At 37.5% G+C, this 13674-nt stretch overlaps 1 protein-coding gene and 1 non-coding gene across 2 annotated transcripts; both read right to left on the bottom strand.

Moving 5' to 3' along the window:
• Window positions 1–363: 363 nt before the first annotated feature.
• Trnat-cgu (transfer RNA threonine (anticodon CGU)) lies at window positions 364–435 on the bottom strand. The gene has a single exon. It is a non-coding gene; the product is annotated as a tRNA-Thr (tRNA).
• A 563-nt stretch (window positions 436–998) lies between these two features.
• Window positions 999–9542, bottom strand: LOC143220634 (uncharacterized; the record flags this gene model as incomplete). The annotated part of the gene is made up of 4 exons (XM_076446251.1): window positions 9464–9542; window positions 2458–2613; window positions 1770–1977; window positions 999–1112 (listed from the first exon to the last, which is right to left on the bottom strand). Coding segments are annotated over exons 1-4 (557 nt in total), but the record flags the coding sequence as incomplete, so codon positions are not given.
• Window positions 9543–13674: the final 4132 nt, after the last annotated feature.

Raw genomic sequence — 13674 nt, 5'->3', positions numbered from 1 at the left:
AGGTTCGAACTTTATCGGTTTCGACGTTTTGAACGAAATGAAAAAACTGAACAACAGAATGAAAAAGAAACGACAAGAATACGAGATGTATCGGCATTTTATTTTCTTCCTGATATAAAGAAACGGCTGTTCTATGAATAACTTATCCGTTTAAATAAAACGTAACGAATGTAGGAATTAAAAGTGTAAGAGCAAAGAGAACGACTTGAAATAGAAAAAATGTATAAAATTATGGGAAATACGAATAAAAACTTGTAAAAAACTGAACGGAATAATAGTTGAAAATCGTGATCCTATTGTTAGTAAATCTTCGTAAATTTCTACGATATATAAAAGGGAAAAAAAGTAAAAAAAAATTGAACTTGCCTCCTGTGAGGATTGAACTCACGACCCCTGGTTTACGAGACCAGTGCTCTACCACTGAGCTAAAGAGGCGCTCTTGATATCCTTAGTCCTCGAACTGGGGATCATGTTGAAAATCAACACTTTTATCGTGAAATTACGAATAAATGATTATTTCTATCATTTCAAATAACATATCAGTCATACAAACGTAATCCATTATATATATACATGAAAAAATATAATCCGATGCTTCTAATATTTTTTCGTATATTCAAGGGTCGTGAGTCACACAAAATGTGATAAAATGTACAAAATACTTATTGAAATATCAGCCATTAAATATTAGGTATTAATAAACACTGATCATATCAATAATAGCGGATAAGTTACGGATTTAGGAATGATCGATTGAACGTGTTAGCTAGAAATTGAATCATTAAATTTCTTCGTTACGAATATGCTTAGAGATAGATGCAATTTAATACTAGGTAAAAATTTTTAATAGTACAACGTACAACGTATGTATAGTACATTTAATTCTTCTCGAAGAAGTCGCAGTCTGCGCGTAGCTACAATGAAAACAACTGACACAATATTATTAAAGGTGGCGTTTACAGAAGAGATTATTAATTAACATTTTGAGCGAAACTTACTTGGTTTCATCGAGGAAGACAGCTTCGAGCACGCGAGCCGCATAGTGCAAATTTCGTTGAAGTAATTCTGCGGATATTTCGCCATGTTGGAGCTGTCTCAGTAAGCACCTTAGTCTGTAACAGAAATTAATATTTTGCATCATCCTGTTTCAAGAAATTTACACTCATCGTTATAAACAAGTTTAATTTGTAAACACGATTTCGAATTATTACATTTTACTTAGGTTTTTATTCGATCGAGAAAGACATTCGACATGCCCGATATACAAGAAATACTCGCATATAATTTTTAGTCAGTTTTATCACAGAACAGAGTTTCACATCCTTTACGTATGATATAATATTTTATTTTTACACGAATAAAAACGAGTATTGAAATTCGTATCTTTACGTGATCGTGAACGAAATCGAGCTCAGACCTATTACACCTCGAAGTGGACTCTAGTAATTGTGTCGAGATCACGTGAAAAGAATCCAGTATCGAATAATAAAAAATAATAAAAAATTAAATTTATTTTTTCTAGCGTTAATATAAAATTAATTCTACACGTATCAACGATGCCAATTTTGCAATTGTAATTTCGTGCAATTTATTTAACCGAGAAACAGCGGAGATTATTATTTCAACGCGTCATAATTTGCTAAAAAAAAAAGAAAAGAAAAAAAGCGAAATTGACACGAAATGACGAAGCGGAATGCACGATTGTTTCGAAAGGAATAATAACGGAATAACACCGGTGCAGGAGAAAAACAGTTTCGTGGAAGCCATACCTGAGGGCAGCCTTGTCGCAAGCGTCGGGGGTGTCAACGGCAGGAAGCGAGTCCGTCGTTAGATCGACATTATCAAGGATCTCATCGAGATCTACGGACTGGCTTGACGAAAGAGTGTCAGGACTGTGCGGTGGCGGAGAACTTTCGAAACTTCCGCCGATACTCTTATTCTTGCCAGAACTTCGGCGTACTATCGTTAATGTGCCTTCTGAAACACGAGAAACACGAGCATATAAACAGGTACCACGTACTACCCGGAAACTAGAAAATTTTTAATTCGAAACGCTTCGTCATCGTTGCCAGAAAATGACTTTACTTTCTCGATTTAATATGATGCGGAGTTCTTGCGATAGGATTATAACTTTGTTCAAATTCTCGATCCGTGAACTTTTTTAAAATTTCTGCCTCGTGGGCAAAGAGTTATGCACGTATATGTATATTGCAAAATTATTTAAAAATAGTAGATATTATTTTCTAATATCAAGCTTTGCAATTTGGACAGTAGCATTTTATTAGTAACGATAGACCCGTCTACTGTGTAATTAAAATTTCGTTTTTAACATGGGACTGGTATACGAATTTCGAACGAACGAGTGACTTGCTTGGTATAATTTTTCAAATTAATCCAGACGAATTGCGAGTGTACGATACTGTATAATCAAAAGGTGATAACGGGCTAGTTACTTACTCGATAGTTGACCATTTCTGCCAGGCGAGGAAGGATTGTGCAATCGAGAAGATGTTGTACCAGTGCAGCTCGTGGTTGCATTAACGTTCGGAGATGCACCGGGTGAGGACACTGCAATGTCATCTCTCGTGACTCTTCGATCCGGCGGAGATGCAACTGCAATGGACAAATAAATAGCTATTAATAAAGTATTGATACATCGTTACATTAAACTTGAATCGAATTATCGTCAACTTGTAACGGTACGTTTCTTTCGCTTTCCTTTGCACAATGAAACCGTGTATATTAAGTAACATATCGTTATTTCAAACAATTAGGCAGATGGAATTAACTATGAAACTGATGGAAATCATATTACATAGCGTGGAAATAACGGAACGGAACATAACGCTCTCGATGATCTAAAATAGCATATAAGGAATAAAAATAGGAATAAAAATATTACCATTAATTTCAATGGTTAAAATCATGGTTATAATTGATGAGAATACTTTCACGGCGAATGTACGATGATTAATTAGATGCAAGGATAATTCAGAGAGCTCCTTGGAGAAAGACAAAGCGTCGCAATAATCACCCTAATTGATTGATCAAACGACAGACGCGTGGTGGAAGGTGAAAGAGCTATTGATTCGTGCTTCATGTCTGTGGATTACAAATTAGCCTTGCAGTTCAATCAATTGTGGTCGGGTTACAATGCTATCGCGTTGCATCTGATACCAGTTATTTAAGTGGCGAGTTCCTAACCAGCAACCATTGAGGTACGCGTGTTAAGAGAATGTTTCTTTGCGCAGTTCTCAAAATTTCAACGAATTTGCGGGAGAGCTAACACATTGAAACAGAGCTCCGATCTGCATATGGGCCGTTTATTTAGGAAGTGTTACAAGTCCATTTTCTTGGTTTCGAGAAAATTGAATGTTAGCAGATCTGACAATTAAAAAATATAGGTTAATTATGTGAAGTCTGGGAATGTTTGTACTAATTTATCAATATGTAATTTGATTATATAAATTTCTTTTAGGCGAAATATCATTTAATTTCAATTTTGAAATAACAAATATCATTCAAAATATCTCTTATATTAATCCATTCTGTTTATAAATAATAACAAGAAATAAAATAGGATTAACATTTTTTATTTTGAACGTTAATTATATTTATATATTGTTAAATTTAAAACAAGATATTGGTATTATTAATTATTCATGCTCTTCATGTGGCAGTCTTTCGAAATGTTCATGATGTACAGGAGGTATATAAGGTAACAGCTGCTACATATCCTTATATTTTTCGTATGTAACCTCACCATCTGTCTATGGAAATTGAACTTACATCACTTTTCCTAGCTTTTGGTTACCGCTAATCTTTACGCATTGTTTTACCGGTCAATTTTAAATTGAACAAAGTATTTTTTAAGATATTAAATACTAATTAGTTATAAACAAAAAATTTACATTAAATTAAGCATAAATTACGTCATATCTCATTTTTATTAAAAAAGGACGTACATCACTTTCAAAATAAACGGTTAATATTCTGAAACAACCATAAACCAACATCCATTACTTATAACACTTCCGAGGTTTATAATTCTATCATACGTTATTCGCTGTCGTTGATATAATAATTACCTCGTGAACCTAGTTTCTATGATAGCGCAGAATTTTGATCGTACTAACGACGAATCTGCGCCCGTTTAATGAACAGCAAGGTCTTTAACGTAATTGATTAATAGCTTGTTACAGGATGAAGAATTGACCGCATCGTTATAATTCGATTATTTTTAGAACCAGAAAATAAGGTAGCGGTATCGCAAAGCTGAATCTCTTTACGTTGCCATCGAGTTACGTCGTTATCCATGAAATGAAACTCCAGTGACGTTTATAGGGCGGCAAATGTGCGGCTAATTAACAGTTTTACTTTCTCTGGTGCGGTTACGATTACTATGCCGGATACCTAATCAACCTAAGTGTTACTATTTCGGTTCGAGCAATCTGCAATTATCGTTGCAGTATCCACTTCATCTCGAATTATCCAATCATCCTCGCGAATTCATTCCATTTCGAATTATTTCTCTCTTATTTATTTAATATAAACCTTCGAAAGAAGCCTGGAGAACGGCGGTCTACCGTGTGAAATTATTTTTAGGTTATCTTCCGATAAACAGAAGGCAAACGAGAAAGAACTAGAAAGTTTGAAAGTTTCGGAGTTGCAAAGTTCACGGTGGATATAAAATTATTTAGAATAAGCGCACAGCAAAATTCTGAAGGCAAACTTTAAACTCGAAATATCAGTGCTCGTTAGTAAAAGATACAGTGTATTCCTCGGAATAAATTCTGCATATTTCTTTTCCCATTTTAAACGTTGCAATGTGCAAAAAATTGGCAAGAACCAATTATCGATCCGCAATGGCGCGAATAAACGCTATAATCGATATGCTTGATTCGTCGTGTTCAACGAGGAGTTGCGTTCACCGCGAACTTTAATACCCGAAATTCGACATAATCTTCATCGATTTAATTTTTGTACGGCACCAGACGCGATACGCCCGTTTCAATTTGCATCTCATGCAAGTCTATAAATTGAGTCGAATAGAATCTCTTTTCAATAGGAATACGTATATACATATAGCACTTTTATGCGACCATATCCATCTCAGATTGAAATTTCCTACATAAATCGTATTCGTTTACTAAATCAACTTCTCCGAGAACGAATCCTTCATATTGTAACAAATTAATTCCTTAAAAAAATTCCAATCGGTTGGCTACTTTCATCGGTGTAACGCTATGCGAGGTTCATCGAATTAAAAAGAAAATTTCCTGATTATTTGAAGCGGATGACTTTTCTCCGTTCAAATTAGTATCAGACTGAACGATTTTTCTGATTTTTGGAATACTTTATCTCGCAAGTTGCGTCGAATTTAATATTTCGTTTGAGAACTGTCCTTAGAATCTCTTTTCAAGTGACCTTTAAACTTAAATTCAAACCAAAAATCGATAACCTCCAATATGATATCCTTTCGCGGTGAAAGAATTTTTCTCTAAAAGCTCGCAAAATTGGAAATTTGATAAAAGTCTTTTTCCATGTGTACTTCATACATTATCTTCTACAAAGGCTTCTATGTGACCTTGTTATTTGCAGTAAAGATACATCGCGTTGCTAATTTATAGCGTGAAAGAAGCAGGCAACTCGATGAAAAATGAGAATATTACACTCCGCAAAGGAAATGACTAATTAGCCAACTATACGAACTGCGTTATAATAATATAACGAAATTTACCTACCCTTTCACGCTTTCGCAGATTTTCATTGACTTTCAGATCGTCGATCTTCAGCTCATCGTAATAAACACATTCGAATCATTCTCACGTTCTTGAGCAAGATAAACTGCTTTTGAATTCAAACGTATGTCTGAAAGGATGTGATAGTTCGTTCTCGACCTAAGCGTCCAATAAATTGCGTCAACTGGAAATCAACAAGCATGAATTGCCTGCACTGGCTCTCGAATTACGTGATTCATGGCTACCTATGCAGGATCGGAATGGTTCGATTAAATCGCGCCGCGATGAACCGTGGACCAACGTGAATTTCTATCCACCGTAGCACGTGTAACGAAAATACAATTATTATGCAGCGTTAGTTATCACGCGCTTTTGGCTATAGTCGACGCGGATCGATGCTTTCGCTTGGCTTCGAGATGCTATGGTTCACCATTGAAATCGAACAACTAAGGTAAAGCCGACGATATAGCGAATTTAACAAATCTGCCTTTCGCGATTCGTTAAAACTGACAGAATGTCGTTCGATCGAATGTCGCATCGATAATTTCTCAATCTGTCTGTAAATATTCTCGCCCCTGGGTGTATGTCATACTTTTAAGGAGTAATGACGATCTGTGGGCAACGATCGAGCAGAGAAGAAATTTGGTGACGTCAATTTATACTGGTTGAAGTTTAATGCAAGGACCCATACACGAGAAAGACCGCTTCCAGACATTCTGTCTGCTGGATGTTGACTCTTGAGACTGCCACTTCGCTTCCACTTTAAAACTAACCTTGTGCTCCTCTTCAGACGTTTTTTGCACATAAATGCATGAACTACTCCTCTGTGCCCTCTGCCCAAACCTCTGGCCTGTGAAAGTGTAGCTTCCAGTCGATGCACGCTTTCTGTGTCGGACCAATACCATACAAAATTCACAGCCTATACATAGAGGCTCGTAGAGGTGCATAAAGGTGTCACAGTGCATATCCGTGACCTTTAATTCTAAGCACACTTCGTGAATGGAAAGTCAAATGGCAAACGCGCGGGAGTCGTTATTTTTAATAATTCTGATACCGACACCTTTCTCGCGGAATGAAGATTTATTAAAATTCAGAAAAAATTCAAATTCAAATATGAAATTTTAAATATAACGGGATATAAAAGAATTTATTATGAAATTTTAGACATGAACAAGTATAAAACTAGTTAACTTCGAATATAAAATTTCAAATATAAAGGAATATAAATTTCGTCCGACCTGAATATAAAAAATCTAAATAAAAAGTGTACAAAATTTGGAATATACATAAAAGATCCTCGCGTGAATCGTGGGGGAAAAAACAAGGTAAATTCGAGTCTGTCGATATGTTCATATCAAACAAGTTTAAAAGGACGAAGATTTAAATGCAACGGAACACGAAATTGTCCAAATTTCGAATTTTAAACACGAAAAATTCTTACACGAATTGTAAGATTTTTCCCAAGCGAGGAATTTCGAGTGTTTCCAACTTTCCGTCGGATTTTTCATGCGTACCGTATAATTGATATTAAATGCGTGTCACGTTTGCAGTTTATAGCTGTCATTGTCAACGATGGAACTCGTGTGAAAGACGCGTCTCTGGGGTACGCAAACGTTGAACGAAAACACGTGCATTATTAAATTTCCTTGCCGTCTGAAAAATTGAATTTCCAAAGACGCGACCTCGACGGGATCTTGTTAAAAGCTGTGATTTAAAAAAATGTGCCTCGATACGCGGTAAATCTGGTTTAAAGCTGGAACATCGATCGATCGAGCGCGTAGTACCAGCTGATAAAGCGTGTATCGAAATCGATCGGCTCCTTCTATTATGCTAAACAACACGCGAGGCCAGTTTTCGTCGTGTAACGTTAATTAAACCGATATTACTGTTTAAACGGACAATCTAAATGAAAATGTGTTTCTTGTTATAGCGCACATTTTATGGACGAATGAACGTCACTGTGCCGGCCCGGCACGAGATATTACACGTTTATATTTAAGCGAACAATTTTTCTACCTATGTAATTACGCGAATAACGAAATTTGCGAAACTGCTGCAATCGTATTAATTAATAACGACGAATATTCTGTCGTCGGCTTGATTAACATTTTACAAGCTATCCTTCCCAACGCTTTGCAAGCTATCTTGTTTAGAGATGCAGCGAAAATACAGATGAAAATAATAAAAGAATGTGAAATAATGAAATCTACCATTCTCAACTTCGGAACCGTGTGACGTTTATTAATCGTATATAAACGAGTTATATAAAGTGATGAAACGAACATTCGCGGGTAATGGAGCGTATAGACGAATAGTTTCCATTAAATCCACCGACAGCTTTTCCGTAAAATATTTCGTACTTTCAATTTCGTACCTATCCCGACAAATTTTCGCGTTAAACGAGTGACAAGCGCTAAAATTAGTTCGTTCTTTGAACCGCGGGCAAAGTATAAAAAAATATCGCGATGCTAGATCGTAAGTTGAACGCGGTGTACCGTGTTCTCTCGCATCCGCGAAGAAGAATTTAGCAAACATCTAGCGAATGGATCCGTCCGATAAACGCCATCCATTATTCGCTATATACATTCGAGTTGCCTCGAGTGGATGAGAATGGTTTCTAAGGTGCTGGTAACGTGTCACGGGAAATACAATTTTCATTGAACATGGAGTTTTAAGAGGAATACACGTGAAACTGTATCCCCATCTGTTTGCTCCACGGTCTAATGGATCGCCATCCGTTGGATTTATGTCCCACGAGGGCGTTGAATGTCTCGTAAAACCGAAAACCTTTAAGGATCGCGACATGCGCACTGATATTTTCCCGACACACGCGATTTTTATTTCCCGGTAAGGGAAGCTTTATAGAATTTTCCTGTTTCACAGGAAAGTACAGCGTTTCGCTCAATCGAAAATTAATTATTTCCGATGGCACACGAACGACGTGTTTTTCGCAGTTTCAAACTGAGTATTTTATATTTCATATTTTGCACTTTACGTTTCGCATTTGAGATAGATTGGAATTGAGAGATACGGACAAATAAACAGTTGTAAGTTACGTTTCAACGGTTTTTTCGGCAGCTTTCGCAATCGAGCAATTGAATAACTGTCAGTCGTTGGAAAAAGTATTAAAATATAGCAGGTGAACATTTCCTTTTCACTGTCGAAACTTCCAACTGCTTTGGATCTCGGATTAAAAGAATAAAAAAAGAACTCCTCTCGTTTGAAAATGAAAAATTGAATTAAAAAGCGCAAGATCGTGGGCACTTGGACTCGACTAATAACTGGGAAACGCGAAGTCTGAGAACGTTGGAAAAATTCGACAAACGTTGCAGTTTCGAGAACGATCGCACAACAGAGGAGGATGCATATGAATCGCGATTAATTTTAAAACTTGTCAGACCCAGCTGCACGTTAATTCAATGGCTTTGTATAATACTTTCATTAACGAGATTTTATGGAAAGTTCGTTTTATTTATTGCCAGCGCGGGCAGAAACTGGCAGCGCAGTTTTCGAAATGGGGTTGTAATTGAGTTTACGAGTCTACCAATAGAACGTCGTGTATCATCCGACATTGGACACGAATCAGGGGAGCCAACACGACAGTGGCCGTCCAGTATTCGCGACCTTGCTGCTTCAACGAGATAGTTCCAGCACGACGATCTCCCATTGCGACCTGGCTTCCATCGAAACTCGTCTAATAAAAATTCTAATGAGAAACTTACGTTGCGACAAAAGGCAAAGTTCAAACATGGAAATCTTGTTTTGATCGTCCACGGATTCCACGCCAAGTCGCGCCGCCATGTTGGATTATTCGCGATTATTCCGAATCGATGAAACGTTCCTAACTTCTTAATTAAATTTGAATTTCCCACAACTTTCGATACTGTTTGAATTATAAATTCATTTTCTTCTTAGATCGAATCGAATCATTGCTTTTACTATAGGTTTAGGTTTGCACCAGCGCTTCCTCTTTCTTCTTCAAAGTTTTATTAATACGTTTCCGCGTTTCATTAAAAACTACAATATGCTCGAGAGCACGTACGAGTTTACAGGATTAAACAGCCCCGTGAGATAGCAGTAGTCGGAAGTCGTAACGTTTCGCGCTTTCTGCAAGTTCGTGATTGTTTTCTTATACATATGCATACCCTTGATTAATGACAGTTGCCCGACATTACAAGTAGAATTAGTTTCCTGGCTGAATTGTGCTCTGAAATTAAATCTCGCGAAACGACAATCTACTAAACGGCTCTTTTGGGAACCATGTAACTGGAAGTTGGTGACAATTGTTTCGGTTATTTTATACGTTCCTGAATATTTTTATGGCATTCTTTCCTATATTTTCGATACGACCTTCCACTTGCGGACGACTGATAAAATAGAAATTCAACGGCCAAGGAAAAAACATGTAAATACGTAATGTATGCAATACTTCTCGAATACAGTTCTTATTCTCGAAGTCTACCCTCCGTGTGGAACATCAAATATTATAGCTCACTTTCAATACGGTACGGTCGGGTAAACGAAAGCCCGAAAATTCAAACGAGCAAGAGTACATCGTCAAGATGATTGGCTTTTTATCGACTGGCTGTTCGCAGAAGCGTGACTATCAAAAGTTTCATTCTTACCCGTTACCCATCAACGCTTGCACGACGTGCAACGAATATGAAGCGGCTGAACAACAGAACAGGGGTTCCCATGCATCGTACCATCGAATTCAGCTCGCTATTCTGCGTCTCGGGTGCAATTCGATGGCGTGTCACGAAGATAAACTATTCGTTGCAAATGCTCTTTTGTTCGAGTTAATTCGCGAATGGAAAATTGGAATAGCCCCGTGATATTTCGCTGCGTCGTGTACTCCGATTGATTTGTAACGCGTGCAGAAATCAGTTCGGTCGTTAATGGAAAGTAATCAGAGAAATTTGGAATTGGCGAGAATATGCTTCGAGTTGTAATTGATTCGCGATATGTCGCGACACAATTTTGTAGCAAGAACCGAGTATGAAAGTTTATCCTATTAGATTCTATTTCTATCATTTTATCAGTACAATTGTACATTCTACTGTACAATTTTTTTTTTTTTTCTTTTGTTTAGTTAAAAGAATCACAGAAAGCTATTATAGACAGTAGGCGAGATATGATTTAATGAGACAAGTAATTGCGAGATATGACTTCGTCGAAGTGTTTTGAAGATAAACGAGTATTCATAGGTGTAGAACAAGGAAAAGGTGCAAAAAATGCAAATTTTAGGAAAGAATAGTCGAAACTATCGGTTATGTAAAGAATAGATAGTTATTTCGGTTTGTAGGTAATTTTCAAGTTTGATGACGTTATACAGAATTAATAAAACAACCGTTGACCGTATTTTAGCCCGAATATACGAACTTACGCAATAAAAGATAATTTACAGGTGATATGTTAGGCTTTATTACCCGGTGTCCACACAACCGTAGACAAACCGTGCTCCATAGACACGCCGAATGAGCTTAACCAATTATGGCTGTCCTATGAAACTTTCAACTGACCCCATTAACACGTCATTCCTGCTTTATTCGCCTAGATATTATTTTGGAAAATTTTAACATAAATTTGCTTTAAATAGGACGACCGATAATTGCATTTGATATGAATACATTTTAAACAAACAATAGTGAATGAAATTTTTGAATAATACGGTAGATTATCGTATATGTATAACGTTTATGAAATTCGGATTTTCGCAAAAATGAATTAAATAAATGGTCGTCGATAATCTGAATTCTTTTCAGCCGTTCAATGGTTTTGAAAGGAAAGATCAACGAATGGAATAAAAATCCACTTTTACGCTTTAAGCGGGGATATTCTTTTAACCAAGCAACTAAAGGAAACAGACATAAAGCTTATCCAGAATTGAATTTACAAACTAATCCATTCTCGATGGCGGGCGCGTTGGAGTTGCGATCGAAATGCAAATTTGATTATTCATCAATGTGTAACGTTCGTACGATTTATACGTCTTGTTGGTGCCACAACTGTGTGAAATTGTGCACTGATAGTAGCTACGTTAGTATTGCAGCGGAAGGATTACGATTAATCCTCTGCAATAATAATCATAATCTCGCGCCATTCTGAAGTTAAACAGCAAATGTCTCACCAAATAATATCGAGTAGTGTTTCCATTAGACTCGACGCATCACATATAATAAAATATAAGTCGCGAATAAATAGAACTTGCGCAATCGTCGATGCTATCTATGAGTCACATAACCGGCGTGAAGTGCAGCTAACGTTAAAACGTTTAATCCTTTATAGTGCCGTGTAAATTGAAAATCTTAAACTTGCTATTGTACTGTTATATCTTATCAGTACAGTATTGCACTGGTACCTGACATCTACTTATGAACACCCGATTAAATGAACCTTAAATAAATAAACATTTCACTTAGTATAGTTGAAATCTTCTGTTTGATATGCTGCAATTAAAAAGTGACATTATCTACGGAGAAGGAAGTAATTAGAAAAACAAAAGAGATATTAATCGCGATTACTTTTAGCGAGCTTAATACATGTGTTGCAAACATAGACAAAACCAACAATAAACACCATCATAATAATACCAGCGGTATGCTACTTGTATTCTTCCTTAGCGTTAATTAACGTTGATAAACATCCTCGAGCTATATAAAAGGAAAGGATTTTTAAAATTGAATCTATCCGTTATCTACCATCCAAGAATCCAGACACGTCATTACCACTGAGAATACTAATTATTCAACGTTGTTCATCGTTCGTATTGTGATCGAATAACCAAGATTCGCGTAATAATCTCGAAGCTCGGGATTCGTCTAAAATTCCTTGGACCGGAAAGATCGAGAGCCGCATCCGCTCGTGATGGCCACTTGTAATCCTACCTCTCGAATTCCCACCGCGTATCGTTCAAGCTCGCGATCCGTTCCTCGGCCAACTATCTTCCGAAACGGGGTATCGCTGCAAATCCTCAGACGAAGATCGTATCGACGGATATAAACTCGGGCGCTGAATCGCGTGGTCTAGCACTCAAGATTGAAAACTCTGCTGTCACAGACGACCAACCTCGATACGCGGAATGAACGTTCCCAGAATTTAAAGGATGTCGGCTGGATTCCAAACGGCATTAACCCGAGCGTTTATATCTCGGGAACGAGCTTGAATTTCTTCGGAGGAACCCACTCCGGATGTCAGTGGCTCGGAGAAACGTCTGAATCCGAATCGACTTAGCCCGCTGTTAGGGTGTCAGGTCTCAGCGTCTAGAAATTTGGCGTCGTAGAAACCGTCTCGAATTCTAATTGAGCCGTGAAAATTTTATCGCCGCGGAATTGTAGGAATAACGGCCGCAATCGTAAGAAATACGCCGATTGGCTCGGCGAATCTTCTACCACGCTACTGCAAAGAGGTAGGACCGATGGTGGCTCGCTACCAGGTCACGGTGTTTAAAACTTCATGCCTCGAAGTTCGCGATTCTCAAATCCTGTAGTCTGAAAATCTATGAACCCTAATCTCTGTCTCGGGTCGTGGATTCCTGGTTGAAACAAGAGAGTTTCGAATGTGGGCCTTAGACCTAACCTTCGATACCAAGAATGGCATCCATCTACCTCGGAACTTCAAACTCGGTTCCAAGCGTATGTATCAAACTTACGTATCAAACTCTGGTACTCAACGAAAGATTACACTGTTGAATACATGGTTTCGGAGTCGTGTCCAAACATCTTGATATCGCCTGAAGCTGTTATTGCAAGTTCTCACTTGCTCTTAGTTCGATCGGTATTCTAAGGCTTCCGCGTTATAGACTTGGTGTTTTCATAGTTTAAAATGTACCGTGATACGTTTGACGACTTCTGAGTCATCCCAGGCAGCTTCCATGTCTCTCCAGACAGTGAATTTGTGGTTCCACGACTTCGGGTTGTCCGAAACATTGCTA

This window comes from Lasioglossum baleicum, unplaced genomic scaffold (genome assembly GCF_051020765.1).
Source record: "Lasioglossum baleicum unplaced genomic scaffold, iyLasBale1 scaffold1339, whole genome shotgun sequence".
In the NCBI taxonomy this organism is placed as follows: Eukaryota; Metazoa; Arthropoda; class Insecta; order Hymenoptera; family Halictidae; genus Lasioglossum; species Lasioglossum baleicum.
This window is presented reverse-complemented; position numbering and strand designations above follow the sequence as displayed.